This window comes from Hyperolius riggenbachi, chromosome 3, assembly GCF_040937935.1.
Source record: "Hyperolius riggenbachi isolate aHypRig1 chromosome 3, aHypRig1.pri, whole genome shotgun sequence".
Taxonomy (NCBI): Eukaryota; Metazoa; Chordata; class Amphibia; order Anura; family Hyperoliidae; genus Hyperolius; species Hyperolius riggenbachi.
This window is the reverse complement of record NC_090648.1, coordinates 143813970-143831722: the sequence shown is the minus strand read 5'-3', so window position 1 is coordinate 143831722 and position 17753 is coordinate 143813970. Positions and strand designations below refer to the sequence as shown.

Here is a 17753-nt window from a genome sequence, read left to right as displayed (position 1 = left end):
CACTGAACGAGGGGTTCCAAAAATATATATATATATATATATATATATATATAGCGCCACAAAGTATATTGGTGCTATACAAAGTAAGAAACGAACCATGGGTACATGATACACACAATGGTATAAACCCAAAATGGGTACACAATACAGAATTGGTAGACATAGTAATTACAGTCACAAATGTAACATGATCAAAATATACAGCACATTCCAAGACACAAAAGGGTGAGAGAGCCTTGATCGTGTGAGCTTACAATCTAAAGAAACAGATTGGAAACAAGAGGGTGGTGTAGTTTGCAATGGGCTCTATTCACAAAACTTCTCATAAATGACTCCTTTATCACCTAACTGATAAAAATAACCTTTCAGCACATTTACAAGCAAAATAATCACTCAAAAGTAAGTTGTTCCTGATTAACTTCATTTCAATATTACTTTTCTTACCCTAATTATATTATATTTTTGCTCTTTGGGAGCTTAAAAAGTAACATAGATAAGATGAAAAAAAGAGGTAAACTGGTGAAAAAGCTTTGTGAACCATGCCCTATATGTATACCTAGATGCAGTGTTTTTAGGTTAAATTTAGTGAGAAGCACAACTTGGCCAGAGGTTGAAGGGGAATGGCGTACACTTGTCTGAAAAAGTAAGTTTTCAAGGAAGCACTTAAAGATTTCAAAGATTGGAGAGTGATAGATGTGTTTTTGGAAGTGCATTCCAGAGGAGAGGTGAGGCTTGTGAGAAATCTTGTATATGTGAATATGAGGAGGTGATTCTAGAAGCCAGAAGAAGGGTGTGCAGAGTGGAGATTTGGGTTAGGTTGGTATGTTGCGGAGAGCTTTGTAGGTTAAGAGTTAGACTTAGTTCACACTGCAAACTGCAATTGTTAAGTGCTTAGGCAAGTGCAGTGCAATTCTTCCTCCCCTCGTGTGAACCAGCCCTTAGGTGTTTGAAGTTAATTGGCAGCCAATGAAGAACGAAAAGAAAGATGAATGAGACGAGCAGCCAAGTTCAGTACAGGGGGGCTAGTCTGTAAGTTGGTAGTCCACAAAATCAGAGATGGCCTTAGAGTAAGTTAGGCCTGGGGCGAGTGTCATATGCGAAGGCCTAGAGCCATAAGTGTAGGCCATCTACCATACCGCCATGCTCACGGGCTTGTCCACTTCTAATGCAGTACGCCTTATTATTGTTTAAAAACAATTAAGTTAAGGCCACTAAGCCAACCAATAAACTGGAGAAGGGTACTAAGCTGACTGGGGAGCTAGGGATGGGTACTAGGCTAGCTGGGGTGCCAAGGATGGGTACCAGGCTGGCTGGGGAGCTAGGGTTGTGTACCAGACTGGCTGGGTATGGGTGCTAGGCTGAATGGGGAGCTCCCCGTGCCTTTTCTGCACCACCACCAGGGGACAGGGTGATATGTGTTTGTTGGCCTGACTTTGCTGGCTTACTCGGATTCTGTTGGTGGTATTGTAGTCTTTACTTGTTTAGCAAATTCCAAAATAAGCTGCTCCTGCGTCCTGTGAGAGGTTGATTGTCGCAGACTCACAGTGGTCAGCGCTGGGTCAGTGGAAACTTGCACGCCCATGGCCGGGAGTGCTATACGCATAACGTAAATCAGCGGGTCAGCACCTGAGCATAAGCTGACCAGGAAAAACCGGGCTCTCAGTGCGAGCGCAGTGGGCATGACTGTGGGGCCTCCTTCAGGTGTGGGGCCTGGGGCCCCACTTGCCACCCCCCATCCTTGCACAAAATAATATATTACAATTGTCCAGACAAAATATAATAGCATGCAGTAACATTTTAGTAGTGTGCTGGGTGAGAAAAGGTTGAATATTTTGTGTGCCATCTTACTTTTTCATACTTAATCAGGGGGGCATTTATACCTATTCCATAAGGGTTGTCACATGAATGCACAAAATGTCTGTAAGATCTCTCAGTCACCTATCCTGTAACGTTCCCGATTGTCCTCGGCCCTCCTATTTATTGATCCAGTAGAAACTCTTGCTCCAGTGGCAGTTTCCTTTAGCTCATTGTAAAAGATATTCACTGTCTCCTGGCCCTTCTAGTAATAGGGGCTATATGGTGGTCAGGGCAGTAGCATTGACTGATAGGCTTGGCACCCTTTTTACCTTTCCTATACGTACAGTGAAGTGACAACACAGACACCCGGGGAATAAGCTTGATCACTTATGCTGCATTCCCTGAAGTAGCTGGAGGACAAGACGGCTATGGGTTAAGGAAGAGGTTGTCTGAGAAGTAATAGGAGTCTTAAAGTGAGAGGTGAGTATGTTTTCTTCCTAAAGATTTCCTTTTTTTGGTGCAGTGATCTACTTTGAAATTTTTGTTGCCTTGTACCCCTTCACTATATGTTTTTTTTATGGATACAGGCACTTGCTACAGATTCCAAGCTTGATATTTTGCAACGTATTATGGTATTTTCCTGGAACAGACTTCCTTGGCTGTGGCATGATGTGAAGGAGGAGTGGGCACACAGCAAAAACACTCAAATCCTCTCCTCAGTTACTGTATTTCACAGAAAAGCACACCAAGTTTAGGTTATGTGGTCTTTACATGAATTCTGCTTGGGAGAACTAATCCTTCAAGACACTTTATTTGTAACTAAATCCACCACCTATTACCAGTGTAATTCAAAAAAAGCAGTGAACAGTTACTGTACATACTCAAGTAAAAGTCCAGAAATTTAGATTCACTTCATAAAAGTATAGGGGTCAACATATACACGTCACGGGGAACACTGAGCACACTGAGTTATGTCTGTACTAATAGTGACATTCCCATTTGCAGCAATTTACCCAGTGGTAAGTTACACTTTGAGGAAAGAAAATGCTAAGAAAACACTGGTCTAAAAGTCCTGGCCACAAAAATTAACAAGGAAAGGGGCAGGGGGGGAAATACTGGGCGGCATAAAAAGGAGTGAATAATTGCAGCACTTGGGGATCTGGAGGAGGTATTGGCTGCACTTAAGGGATAGGAGGGGTTAATGGCTGCAATACTATATGCATGTGCAGTCATTAACCCCTCCTGAGCCTGAAGTGCAGCCATTAACTTTGCTGGGTAGACTTATACTTGAGTTAATGAAAAAATTCCAGCTTAAGAGGGTTGAATATTCGAATCGACTTGTATATATGGGTATATGGAAAACGAAAGTACTTTTGTAGGGTTGCTGTTCTAGCAGACATACAAATCTAGGGCCACTTCTCCCAGCACCTCAAGGCCAGTCTGAATCAGGAACAAAAAACACACTTCAACTCCCATTGGCCAATAGGAAATTGTGTTGTGCTTCATGTATCTGTGATGATAACAAAATTAGGAGGAGGGGTTTTCAGAGATGGCATAACTTCAAATGATCTTAAAGGACAGGTCCAAGCAGTAAAATAAAGTTTACTAACCTGGGGCTTCAGGGAGCGTAATGAAGAGAGATATATGGCGCGCAGGCACAGAGGATCCCGACCTGGCTGCAGGTCGTGATCTACTGGAGGGGAGAACGGGAGCCCTGGCTGACAGCAGAACCACGGTGTGGGACCGTACACACTTCTAGAGGCTGGATGAAGCCCCAGGTGAGTAAATTGTTTTTTTTTTTCTGCTCGGACCTGTCCTTTAAAGTTACACTTAACAGAGAACAAAAAGAAGATGAAAATTAATAAATAGAAACGAATGAAAACTGTGCATTACTCTTGGCAGTTCTGTCTGTATTGTTTCAAACATCCTTTTGTATTTGCATTAAACTGTGGGAAGGGAAATGAAGTCTACTGAGAGACCAATTAGCAGAAAGTTCCTCCTCAACTTGTCTTAGGAAGGCATCCTGATTTTTGCAGCACCTTTCCTTTGGTTAAGCCAAGTATTGGCTAGCTGCTCAGGCCTTACAGTTCACTCACAATTCTGCTCTCTGCACGGAATGATTTCCCTCCGGTGAAATCACAGCCAAGCATACATAAATATAAGGAGAGAATATTACTTTTCAAGATAAATTGATGTTTTTCTATAGTCCATCTACTCTATGACAGTTTAGCTCCTTTAGTTCAAAATGAACTTAAAGGGGCACTATCGCAAAACATTTTAAAATTTTAAATATGTGCAAACATAGACAAAATAAGAAGTATGTTTTTTCCAGAATGAAATGATAAATTACTTTTCTCTTATTTTGCTGTCACTAACAGTAGGTAGTAGAAATCTGACAGAAGCGACAGGTTTTGGACTAGTTCATCTCTTCATAAGGGATTCTCAGGGATTTATTTTTTTTCAAAAGCACTTAGTGAGTGGCAGTTGCTCTGTCCAACTGCCAGAAAACTGTGTAGCAAGCAGGGAAGCTGGCCAGCATCATTGTTTAAATCCTTTTTAGGGAATATCTTTATAAAGAATAAAATCCTTGCTGAGAATCCCCTATGGAGAGATGGACTACTCCAAAACCTGTCGCTTCTGTCAGATTTCTACTACCTACTGTAAGTGACCGCAAGATAGGAGAAAAGTAATTTATGGCTCATTTTACTCTGGAAAAAACGTACTTCTTATTTGTATAGGTTTGCACATATTTAAAATTTTACATTTTTTTTGCCATAGTGCCCCTTTAAACTGGGGGTTAAAGACAACAACTGTTCTGCTGTTAGCTAATAAATGTATTTATGTTTCTTTTAGTTGCTGGTGAGTGTAAACTGTCATCCAAGAATGACTGACCTGTATTCAGCTCCCCATCCCTTAACAAAGCTCATCCGTATAGTACACATCCTTGTCAGCTGGTAGACTGCCTCAAATCCTTGGTTTACTGACTGGGCCAAGAGAGCAGCAAACTCTTGGTTATTGAAGATCTTGAGGTTGCATCCTAAAACAAAAGAAGTAAACTGAAGACAAAGCATTTCATAAAGAAAAAAGAGAACTCCTTTGTCCAACTTTCTTAAATATAAACACTATTCAGTAATGTGTTTCTGCATTAGTGCACTGTTTCAAAAAAAGCCCAACTACAGCGCATGTGTTACAGGGGACCTGACATTTACAGCACATGAATAATGTACTTTGTGTGTGAGCTATGTGGAAGCCGCTAACTACCCCATCCGTGCATATGGGAGGTTAACTGTAAAAATATGCACTGCTGGTGAGCTGTGAGGACAGGCGAAGGGAACACTGCATAGGTGTGTTCAACAAGCCTGCTGTAGGTTGATCCTGTGGATGTATTGTCTTTCTGTGTGGAGTTACCAATAAAATAATACTTTCACCTATCCCAACTGGCTTGTGGATCCTTCCTGTTTGTTTACATGGATTGGTTTGGCTTTCCAGATCCTGCATCGGTGGGTGAGAATTAATGGGGGTCCTAGAGCGTTCTGTACACTCTTTGACCTGCTGGAGGTGGTCATTGACTGGAGAACACATACCAACAGGCTGCAGAGATACAAGTGTTCAGTGAACAATGTTCTAATAGCGAAGCATCCTCTTCTCTGGCCAGTTTATTGGCTACGTTTATAGGAAATGTCAAATGAAAACATTTCTCCAGTATAACTTACCTAGGGCTTCTTCTTGCCCTCTGTAGTCGTTCTGGACTCTCACCATCATTCTGCTCTGATCTCGGCATCAGCTGTGCTCTTCCAAAAGCTGCATGCACAGCCCCTGACCGCGAGCCTCCTCAATTACGCTTCTGTGCTGGAAGCATTCAAGGAGGTGCACATGTGCATTGGCTGCCAACTGGAAAGCTTACCAAGGGGTACAAAGACTGAAGGGAGAAGTGTGAAGTGACAGTGAGGGACCAGGAGGACTACAGGGGGGCTAGAAGAAGCCCCGGGAAAGTTAAACTGGGGACATTTTTTAACTTAACATCAGGGCTGTGGAATCGGTCCAAAAATCATCCGACTCCTCAGTTTATGAAACCACCGACTCTGACTCCAGGTAACCAAAATTGCTCCGACTCCACAGCCCTGCTTAACATACCCTTTAAAATATGCGATCTGTATGTCATTGCAGACATTGTTTGCATGGAGTATGCATGTTCTCCAAGCATTGTGAGAGTTAGGGCCCTTTTCCACTTGCAAGCACAATTGCAATTGCGCTTGCAAAAGCTTATTTTTCCACTTGCAGCAATTGCAACGTGAGCCGTTGTGAAAGAAACGCGATCGCACCAATTATTGTGTAGCCCTACGATTGCGGAAAATCGAAACGCACTAATGGAAAAGTGCATCTTGATTTACATGTAAATAACAGTGCACTAGCAATCGGCAAAACGCCGGATCCCGACTAGTGGAAAAGTGCCCTAACTCGTCGTTTCGTAGCATAGTGCTAGGTTAGCTGGCATCTGAATGTAAACGTTTGTGTGATTGCAGAAGCTCTTGCAAGGATACATGCAACATTCTACGCACTCTGCAAGGCACCACAACACACAAAACTGAGCAATACAGCAAAGCAACATGTCTTACCAGGGGGTATCTTGCACACTGTAGCTGGGTGCCAACCATATCGCTGGTTACAATTTGGAGACTGTACAAAAATTGCGCTGTCACTAAGGCATTCAGCGAATACCTCACCACCGATGTAATAGAGACGGACTCCTCTACCTGCAGAGCCAAGATAGCTTTGTCAGTAAAGCACCAACAAATGTGTATTAATATATTAAGGAATAATGAGATGTAACTGATGTAAAACACATGAGATTCAATCAAACATTAAGGGCCTGTTTCCACTAGACGCAGATTGGATGCAGAGAAACTGACTCCAATGAATGCCTATGGGAAAATCTGCATCAGAAAAATTGTGTTTAAACAGGCCCATATGCATTTAATGGAGTTTTTCTGCATCTAATCTGCATGTAGTGGAAACAGGTCCTTATAGCAACAATTTTTTTCTTTTCTTTTCCCATGATGCATCACTCCTGAATAGGCAATTGATCTCTTTATCCCCCTGGAAGCAAGGCTGCACATCCAGAACCGCTGGTGTACAGTGAGCCTGTAGCTTATACATTTTACAGAGCCACACCAATCATGGAAATGAAAGGAATACCGAGGCTTCCATCATTATTTGCTTATAAACAATGCCAGTTGCCTGGCTGTCATGCTGAGCTTTTGGCTTTAGTTGTCTTTGAGTCACACACCTGTGCCAAGCATGCAGCCAGTGGAATGAGACCAGAGTCACAGCATCTGATCTGCTCATTCTGGCCCAGTGACTTAAAAGGACCTGAACAGTTGTTTAATAAAATATATATATAAAACAAACCTCCACCTAAGGGAGGCTTCCCACAATGAAGTAAAATATTAGCGTTAGGCCACAACACTTGTTCACACTTTGTAGTGCAGATGGCTGTACGATCAGAATGCAAGGCCGGGGATCACACGCCATCAGCGCTGCCGTGCGTTGCACTGCTAACCTCATTCACTAATCACTACAGTAAATGGGTCAGAGATGTGCTTTGCTGAAAAATGCATGCAGCAGTGCTATAGCGCATCGCACTGCTGTGCAACATACGTTGTCTGAACATCAGACACTGCACTCTATGCACTTCTGATGTTCTTGGTTGTCACACACTACACATATTGCTGAAATGCGCACGGCAACCATTATAATGAGTAGGAGGCCAAGATGATGGTTAGATCTCCTTCTGACAAGCGACAAATGCCCCACGAAAACTGGTGTTTTATGAATTGTGTTGACCCCATGTCCACTGGCGTTATAAAACTGTATTGAGCTGAATGGCTCAATAAGGAAGGTGGTCTGCAAAGAACACTACAGTAAAAAGAGCATGAAGTGGTTAGATCTATTGTTCTCTCACAGAAAGCAGCAAAAACAGGAACACAAGCAGAATGTTATATGGGTGCACCGGGATAAGCATTTACCTTTATTACAGCTTTATTTTTTATAAAAGTAGCTGGACACTACAAACCACAAGTAATATTAAATGGCATCACATGACGTGATGATTCCCGGTACACCGCAGGATAATGTAACTAATGCTGGGGATGTGGAAATGTGCGGGAGGGAGGGGAGAATAGGATAAAGGGGAGGGGAGGAGGGTGCTCTGTGGGTTGAGGTTACACACAGGGATTGTGCACTGCCTGTTGGACAGAATTCCTATTATGGGAGGTCCTCTGTTTTCACATTTAGAGGTCCAGAATGGAACATTTTTTGTAACCAGTGAATTAACGACAGGAGAGGGTTGTTCCAGTTATATCGTCTGAGGCACACATTTTCATTCCCTGTAAAAAAGCAAAGTTCACCATACTGTTTCTAGCAGACCCAAACACAATAAATACAACAGTCACAGGGCAGACAAAATAAAGATTTTTTTTTTTTGAATTTCCGGTTCAGTGACAGCTGAAGAAAATCCTAAGATGAGAGGGGATATTGATTACTGAAACACACTATAGAATATGCTGGTGCATTAACGCATTTCATTGTCTGAGGGAGGCACATTAACTATTTCCCGCACTGGGATATCAGGCTTTCACTAACCAGACAGATGACCTTTTCTCCCAATGCTAATATCATCTCTGGAGTAAAAGACATTCGGAAACTGATGGCATCCAGTGCAATTACATCCCCATTGCTGCAAAGGATTGTCATTCCAACAGCAAAACCCAGCTATTATCATCAAGGTCTTGCTTTTAACTTACTTTTATACATGATGTGTGATTCACAAAACTTCTCATTTCAGAATTAGAGATTGGCCCAACACTGACCACATTCTGTGTATTCAGCTTTTATTATTTAGTATTTATATAGCACTGACATCTTCCACAGTGCTGTACAGCGTATATATTGTCTTGTCACCAAACCATCCCTCAGAGGTGCCCACGGTCTAATCCCTACCATAGTCATATGTCTATGTATTTATAGTGGTCTAGGGCCAATTTAGGGGGAAGCTAATTAATTTATCTGTATGTATTTGGGATATGGGGGGAAACTGAGTGCCCGGAGGAAACCCCCGCAGACACGGGGAGAACATACAAACTGCATGCAGATAGACACACATTCTGAAAGGAAACCTGTCATTCAGATTTGCAAATGTTCAGGTGGTCTCAAACATGTCCACTGGTTGCAGACTTGTTCTAAGTGTGTGACTCTACTAAAGCCAAAAGATCAGCACCACTGCCAGGCAACTGGCGTTTTTTAAATGGGAGTAAAGATGACATTTTCCATATTTCATGTTTAATTAAAGCATAACTCAACCGACACACACACATATATATATATATATATATATATATATAGTTGTTCCCCAAAGTAAGGAGGACTTCCCGCCTCAGACATCTGGATACAGAGATCTGGCTGGTGTGACACAACATCCCTCCAATCCACACTGGCAAATATTAATCACTGGCAATCATCTCTTGTCTACCCAAAGAAACTACCATAGGAGATGGGCAAAAAAAGAAAGGCTCCTAGTGGGTGAGGGCGGGCCAATGGCTGTCTGTGGCTATGATGGTGGAAGCCATTCCCTAACTAGCAAGAACTCCACCCCTGGAGATCGCTTATTGTTTACAAACACCAGCATGGATTGGGAGAGTGATCATGAGGTTTCATCACTGCACTTATTTTGTTTTTTGATGCAGTTTGGTGGGCAAGTGATAGCTGTAATTATGTATGCAAGTACAATTATTCTTTAGAGATCCATGACAGCAGAAAATGAGGGAAAATGCTGTGTTTCTGAGGAAAGTCAAATCATATAACAAGTAAGTGGAAATTCTGAGGAGGGAGGGTACAGGGGTAAGAGGTCCATACCCCTATTCCTGCATTACCTATGTGTCTCCGGGTCAGTTCTACAGCAGCATTGCGGTTCACGTTGGAGAGCAGGCCCAGGCAGAAGCGCTCAGAGTTTGATGGGTCTGTGAATCCATCCACTGTCATGGAAGGCTGAGAAGCATGAAATGTCTCCCCCACTCTCTGGTTGAGTTCATAGTATGAGATGGAGCACCAGAAAGCCGGCTCACAGTACGTGACGGGCTGGAGATCTGTAACAGAAGAAGACGTTGTACATATTAATCACACAATGTAGGTTGCTTCTTGTTTGTCATGACACTATGAAGTACATACAGGACAAATAAACCTGGACTAACATCACATCTTAGAAATGATAACACTGAGGAGTGTACAAATAGGACATGATTTCTAAAGCTACATACATAACTAGGGTAGAAATCTAGAATGGTTAGCACTGTCCTGGTAATGTCAGTGGCTTCTTCTCTAGTTGTCTGCCCACTATCCTCCCCCGCACATGGTATAAGGGGCGAGTATAAATTTGGGCATCAGATATCCCTGATAGTAAAATGTTGGTAATTATACCAATATTCTACTACGCCTCTGTACCATAATTATAACACAAACCCTCTGCTATCTATGCCTAACACTAACCCCCCTCACATTCCCCTAAAGGTGGCCACTAATGGTCCAATCTTTTTTTTCCAATCTTACCATTTCTATGTAATATAAGGGACAGCCTATAGTATTCATTCAATATACTGTATTCACTCAGTTTACTCTTCTACTACATAGATTTGGTAAGATTGGATGAAAAAGATTGGATAATTAGTGGCCACCCTAACATTAACCTCCCCCACATACTCCAAACACTAACCTCCCCCACCTTCTCCTAACACCAACCTCCCCCCCGTACTCCAAACACTAACCTTCCCCACCTTCTCCTAACACTAACCTCCCCAACCTACTCCTAACACTAACCTCCCCCTATCTATTCCTAACACTAACCCTCCCCACGTACTCCAAACACTAACCTCCCCCACCTTCTCCTAACACTAACCTCCCCCATGTACTCCAAACACTAACCTCCACCACCTTCTCCTAACACTAACCTCCCCCACGTACTCCAAACACTAACCTCTCCCACCTTCTCCTAACACTAACCTCCCCCATGTACTCCAAACACTAACCTCCCCCACCTTCTCCTAACACTAACCTCCCCCACGTACTCCAAACACTAACCTTCCCCACCTTCTCCTAACACTAACCTCCCCAACCTACTCCTAACACTAACCTCCCCCTATCTATTCCTAACACTAACCCTCCCCTTTTTATGTACCAACCCTCTGCGGTGGCAGCCCAATAATTAAGAAGCTCAGAGTTCGGCAACAGTGTAGCCAAACTCTGGTGCACTACTGGCCCCAGCGAGTGGCAATATAAACACTTGCAATCTTACCCTTGCCGCAGTCCATAACCGCTGGTGTTTGGCTGCTATGCATAGGTGCCCACGTGAAGCTGCAACAGTAAATATGGGAACCAAAAAAATGGCAGCAACAGCGGCTACAAACAGCTTCAAACAAATTGTTTTTGCTGGTAGTCACTGTGTTATAGCGGACACCTAATTTTTCAGGCACATCTGACACTCAAATTTACTGCAATAGCTGTGAATACATGGGTCTATGGCCTATTATTGTTTTTAACTCAGCTTTATCCATACCTGGGGTTCTCTTTACCAATATTGTGCTTAGTGTTATTCCCCCCACATGCCGCTGTGTGTGTGTGTGTGGGGGGGGTCTGTTTAGGCCTCACATGATGGTAACCGTTATGAAAGCCAGCTTTTCACTACCAAGGAGAGCGACCACATCCAGTCCAGTCTGGACACCCTGAGTAATGTTGGGTTAATTGTCTCCACCTGCTTCAAGCAGTTGGTTTCTCCCCTTTAACTTACCTTTGTGAGTAGCCCCTTTATATTTACAAATCCCTTACTTTATTAATCAAACATACTATGCTATCTGAGCTTCCATGTTTGTTTCCTGTGTCTTTTTTCCTTTAGGGTGTCAAGACACACCATCCATCCATATCAGTACAGTGATCACTGTTAAACAGTCGCCCAAATAGATCAGGATCAATAACGATAATAATCCAAGCGTCGTTTAAGGGGTAGAGTAGGCAAATAAGCCTAAATGATCTTTTAGCCCAAGTCGCTGTGGTTTGTTACCTGAGTTCTGGCTACTAAGTTAGCACGTGTGTGCGTGTGTTTAGAATAGTGTGTGTATAGTGTAGTGTGTGTGTGTAGTGTAGGTGTAATGTAGTGTGTGTGTAGTGTAGTGTAGTATAGGTGTAATGTAGTGTGTGTGTGTGTGTGTGTGTGTGTGTGTGTAGTGTAGTATAGGTGTGGTGTAATGTAGTGTGTGTGTATGTGTGTGTGTAGTGTAGTGTAATGTGTGTGTGTGTATGTGTAGTGTAGTGTCTGTGTGTGTATGTGTGTAGTGTAGGTGTCCTGTACGTATGTGTGTGTGTGTGTGTGTGTGTGTGTGTGTGTAGTGTAGTGTGTGTGTGTGTAGTGTAGTTGTAATGTGTGTATGTGTAGTGTAGTGTAGGTGTCATGTACTGTATGTGTAATGTGTGTGTGTGTATGTGTAGTGTAGTGTAGGTGTCATGTACTGTATGTGTAATGTGTGTGTGTGTGTGTGTGTAGTGTAGTGTAGGTGTAATGTAATGTAGTGTGTGTGTATGTGTAGTGTAGTGCAGTGTGTGTGTGCATGTGTGTAGTTTAGTGTGTGTGTGTAGTGTAGTGTGTGTGTATGTGTGTAGTTTAGTGTGTGTGTGTGTGTGTAGTTTAGTGTGTGTGTGTGTGTGTAGTGTAGTGTAGTGTAGTGTGTGTGAATGTGTAGTGTAGTGCAGTGTGTGTGTAGTTTAGTGTGTGTGTGTAGTGTGTGTGTGTAGTGTAGTGTGTGTGTAGTGTAGTGTGTGTAGTGTGTGCAGTTTAGTGTGTGTGTGTAGTGTAGTGTGTGTGTGTAGTGTAGTGTAGGTGTAATGTAGTGTAGTGTATGTGTAGTGTAGTGCAGTGTGTGTGTGTGTGTGTGGTGTAGTGCAGTGTGTATGTGTGTAGTTTAGTGTGTGTGTGTAGTGTAGTGTAGTGTAGTGTGTGTGTAGTGTAGTGTGTGTGTGTAGTGTGTGTAGTTTAGTGTGTGTGTGTAGTGTAGTGTGTGTGTGTAGTGTAGTGTAGGTGTAATGTAGTGTAGTGTAGTGCAGTGTGTATGTGTGTAGTTTAGTGTGTGTGTGTAGTGTAGTGTAGTGTGTGTGTATGTGTACGTGCGCATGTGCATGTGCGTGTTTCTTCCTTCTTGATATTAGCCATTCCTATAGACACTGAGTCCAAAGCTAGAAGTAGACAATCTTACTATTACTGGTCTGATGATTCATAAAAGCTGCCGTGGCAAATCCTAAAAGTGAGAAGAGGGATTTGCATTCTGAAGGAACTAAACCCTGTTCCTTTGTGAGGCAATGAGACAATACAATGACAAAGTGAAGAGAGCAGAGAGGGCTTTCTCCTCAGGATTCACAGCTTTCTGCAAGAAGAGCGGAGCGAGTTAAGCAAGGCTGATCTCACCCCAACAGAGCCGCAACCTCTCTGATAAGGACAGGCCCCTCTTATATTCCGGACTGGCCCAACGCCAAGCCAAACCGCGTGACCTAAACTATGCATCCGGCCAACTTCCACGGGACCGGGAGGAGAGCACTCAGGGGCATGTTTATATTAATATTAATATACAACGTTATCGTAATCTATTATTCTTTCTGAATCGCTGACAATCTACTTTACTGTAAAAATATACAGAGATATGGAATATTCCTAGGGAACAGATGTGGTTTGGTGACTAATATGTGATCACTTGGCCTCCCTGTGTCAGAGAAAAATGTGTCAGATCATCACATCGCACCAGATTGCAGGCAGAAGTCTGTCTGCAGGTCACTTCATAACAAGCCGTAAATGTGCACACATCCACGCCAACACGTCAACAGTGACAAGAAAATACCCGAACAAATAAACCGTAAGAGAAAACAGACAGGTTCCCCCTCTTATAATGTTGTCATGTTTCAGCTCCCCATTGTTGAGCTGATTATAAACTCCTCAAGCACTTTACTGTTTGAAATGAACTTTGATAACATGCAGCATTTTCACTTTACCCAACAAACTGCTACAATAAAACAAGTTAATCTGTGAGTAAACTCAGAATCATATGTTTCAGGCCAGGCCACATGGAAGCTGGATACAGGGGAGCATCTTCTGCCTGACTCACAACATGGGCAGCACTCCATTCATCTTTCCAATGCTATTCTCGTTGCTGTGGAGACGTACATCAACCCCCCCCCCCCCCAAACACCCTCAGGTAGGTAGCCAGGTATAGGTGCGGCCCCCCCCCCCCCAGTATTGGTAGCTAGGTCAAGTTTCCCCAGTGTAGGTTAGGCAGGTAAAGTATAGGTTGGCCAGGCACTCGCTTCACTTCCTGTTTCTGCCTGGTGCCGCCCCCAGACTTCTGCTGCCTGAGGAAGTCGCTTCACTTGACATTATGGACAGACCGAGCCTGACAGTGGGGCTGATTCACAAAGCTTTTCTGTTGAATTAGCTAACCTTACTTATTAACTCACAATTTCTCTCCTTAACCCCCTTGCCGTACCAATTATGTCGGCAAGGGGGCGGCGCAGCACTTTTTTTTTTAATTTTAATTTTTTTATTTATGTAGCTAGCCTAGCGCTAGCTACATGATAGCCACTGACAAGCGGCATCCCCCTACCTACTCCGATCGCCGCCGGCGATCTTTGCAAGCAATAGCGCCATGGCGAAGATCGCGATGATGTCACTGACGTCATGGACGTCAGAGGGAATCCCGATCCACCCCTCAGCGCTGCCTGGCACTGATCGGCCAGGCTGTGCAAGGGGTCTGGAGGGGGGGTGGGGGCGGCACAGCGGGTAGCGGCGAATCAGCGGTGATCGAGATATGCACGCAGCTAGCAAAGTGCTAGCTGCGTGCAATAAAAAAAATTGTGAAAATCGGCCCAGCGGGGCCCGAGAAATCCTCCTGCGCAGGTTACCCCAAGCTGAGCTCGGGATAACTGGCAAGGAGGTTAAAGTGTACCTGAGACCTGAAATAGTGCAGTATTTATACTTACCTGGGGCTTCCTCCAGCCCCATGTGGGCTTTGGGGTCCCTCGCTGTCCTCCCAGGCCACTCTGTTGTTCCGTGCTCAGCTCCGGTAAATTTGGCAGTCGTGACCAGTCGCACTCCCTTGCTCATGCGCGGCCTGGCCGTGTGCACGCCCCTGTCACACTCCCATAGCTGGTAGCATTCTGTGCCTGCAGAATGATCCTGCGCATGGGAGCACAACTGCTGCACTATTTCAGGTCTTGGGTTTCCTTTAAATGATTTAACTCATGATTATCTCTCCTTATCTGTTTATCTCATTAATTATCTCTCCTTATCTGTTTATCTCATGCAATTGTTCTCCTTAAGGTGGCCATACATCAGGCGACTTGGCGGCCAATCGACCAACCAATTTGATTATTATAATCTAATTGGATGAAAACCGGTGCCAAGTGCATGCCTGACCGACAATGCGATTAATTTCGGGATGAAAATTTGTCGCACTCTCGATCACGCATGCTGCAAGATGCTGGGCCGACTTGCTCGATTGGGTGTGCGGCAGGAACGGCGTGCAATTTCACGACTCAACTATCAACAAAACCCTCACCGCTGTCCCTTCTAACTAAGAAAGTCCCCCTGGTGCCCAGTGTAAAGTATACATTACCTGTCTGTTGCCTGCGCTTTTCCCTCCACTTCTCCGGGCGCATTCCCCTCTCCATACACGTGCGCCCCGTATGGTTTCCTAGTGACGTCACACACGCGTGCCCTTACTAGGAAACCACGTGGGGCGGGCGTGTAAGCAGAGGAGATATCCTGGAGGTAGCGGGGACAAGCGCAGGCTGCGGACAAGTAATGTATACTTTACACGGGGCACCAGGGGGACGTTCTGCAAAATAAGGGAGGCACAGCATCGGGGCGGCAGATGCAGTGCACAAGGCGATTTCTGGATCGATTTCAGCATGAAATTGATCGGGAATTGGCCTGTGGTGTATGGGCAGCTGAAAGATCTCTCTTTAATCAGATTTGATTAGAGAGAGATTAGGTACACACTATGGGGTTGATTCACTATAACAAATAGCATGCCTTACCAGAGTAGCACATGCCTTATCAGAGTTAACATGCCCTATCAGAGTTAACATGTATTATCAGCGTTAGCGTGCCTTATCAGAGTAGCATAGCGAGCGCTACGAACTCATGCCTGTTAATTGGAAATGATGAGAGCTCCACTCATCCTGCCCTGAGCCCCTGCGGGTCTAATCACTTTAAAGGACATTATCCCCGCACTTTGATTGGCCCAATAGGCTGCCTGTCACTTGCCAGGAAACTTTTGGGCCAATCAAAGTGTGGGGATAATGTCCTTTAAAGTGATTGGACCCGCAGGGGCTCAGGGCAGGACGAGTGGAGCTCTTGTCATTGCCAATTAGCAGGCATAAGTTTGTTGCGCTCGCTATGCTACTCTGATAAGACATGCTAACTCTGATAAGACATGTGTTACTCTGATAACTGAACACCCTTTGATTATGCTCATTCTCTAGATATACTGAACACCCTATGACTATGCTCATTCTCTGGATAGATAGAATACCCTATGACTATGCTCATTCACTGGATATACTGAACACCCCATGACTATGCTCATTCACTGGATATACTGAACACCCCATGACTATGCTCATTCACTGGATATACTGAACACCCTATGACTATGCTCATTCACTGGATATACTGAACACGCTATGACTATGCTCATTCACTGGATATACTGAACACCCTATGACTATGCTCATTCACTGGATATACTGAACACCCTATGACTATGCTCATTTACTAGATATACTGAACACCCTATGACTATGCTCATTCACTGGATATACTGAACACCCTATGACTATGCTCATTCACTGGATATACTGAACACCCTATGACTATGCTCATTCACTGGATATACTGAACACCCTATGACTATGCTCATTCACTGGATATACTGAACACCCTATGACTATGCTCATTCTTTGGATAGATAGAACACCCTATGACTATTCTCATTCTTTGGATAGATAGAACAACCTATGACTATGCTCATTCTTTGGATAGCTAGATCACCCTATGACTATGCTCATTCTTTGGATAGATAAAACAACCTATGACTATGCTCATTCTTTGGATAGATAGATCACCCTATGACTATGCTCTTTCTATAGATATACTGAACACCCTATGACTATGCTCATGCTCTGGATATATAGAATATCCTATGATTATGCTCATTCACTGGATATACTGAACACCCTATGACTATGCTCATTCTAATCTCTGGATATACTGAACACCCCATGACTATGCTCACTCTCTGTATATAATGAACACTCTTTACATCACTGCTCACCTTTCCTACATTGAATGCTCCTGTGTGCCACCTCTCCTTGCTTTTTTTTTTTTGAAGGCCATATTTCTATCAGTGGTTTTGAATAATGAAGGCATAATACACATCTGAATGTGAAAAATGTCACCACTATCTTCACGCAATTGACAAAAGCTTTAAAGGGAACCAGAGATGAACGATTCACACAACATAAACATATCAATCGATAGCTTGTAAAGAATAAATGCTCTACCTGATAATTTCCCCTCTCTGGTGTGCCTTTTTGAGTGTTTTTTATCCATTATTGCTCAAGGAAAAATCCAATATGGCCGCCGGCTCATATCCCTTCTGCTTCCGGGTTATGAGCTGTTCTGGATGTGCAGTCTAGGCTCTATGAAACTATAGTCAAGCAGGGCTGCTGCTGCAGGCTTTCATCTGTGTGCTTTCAACTTTATTGTTCTGGTATGCTGTGTGGCTGCCTGTAGGAAGTGTCTCTCATAGAAATGAAACTGCATACAGTAGATAATAATGATGACTGGCTACACAGACAGTGCACACAGA

General features: G+C 43.6%; 1 protein-coding gene across 1 annotated transcript in view; it reads right to left on the bottom strand.

Moving 5' to 3' along the window:
• SMAD3 (SMAD family member 3) overlaps positions 1–17753 on the bottom strand; it is a 181266-nt gene that overhangs the window by 5629 nt on the left and 157884 nt on the right. The window contains exons 6-8 of the mRNA XM_068275031.1: positions 9726–9938; positions 6414–6551; positions 4690–4834 (exon numbers count right to left, since the gene is read on the bottom strand). Coding sequence (XP_068131132.1) covers positions 4690–4834; positions 6414–6551; positions 9726–9938 — 496 coding nt within the window. The remainder of the gene's footprint in view (positions 1–4689; positions 4835–6413; positions 6552–9725; positions 9939–17753) is intronic.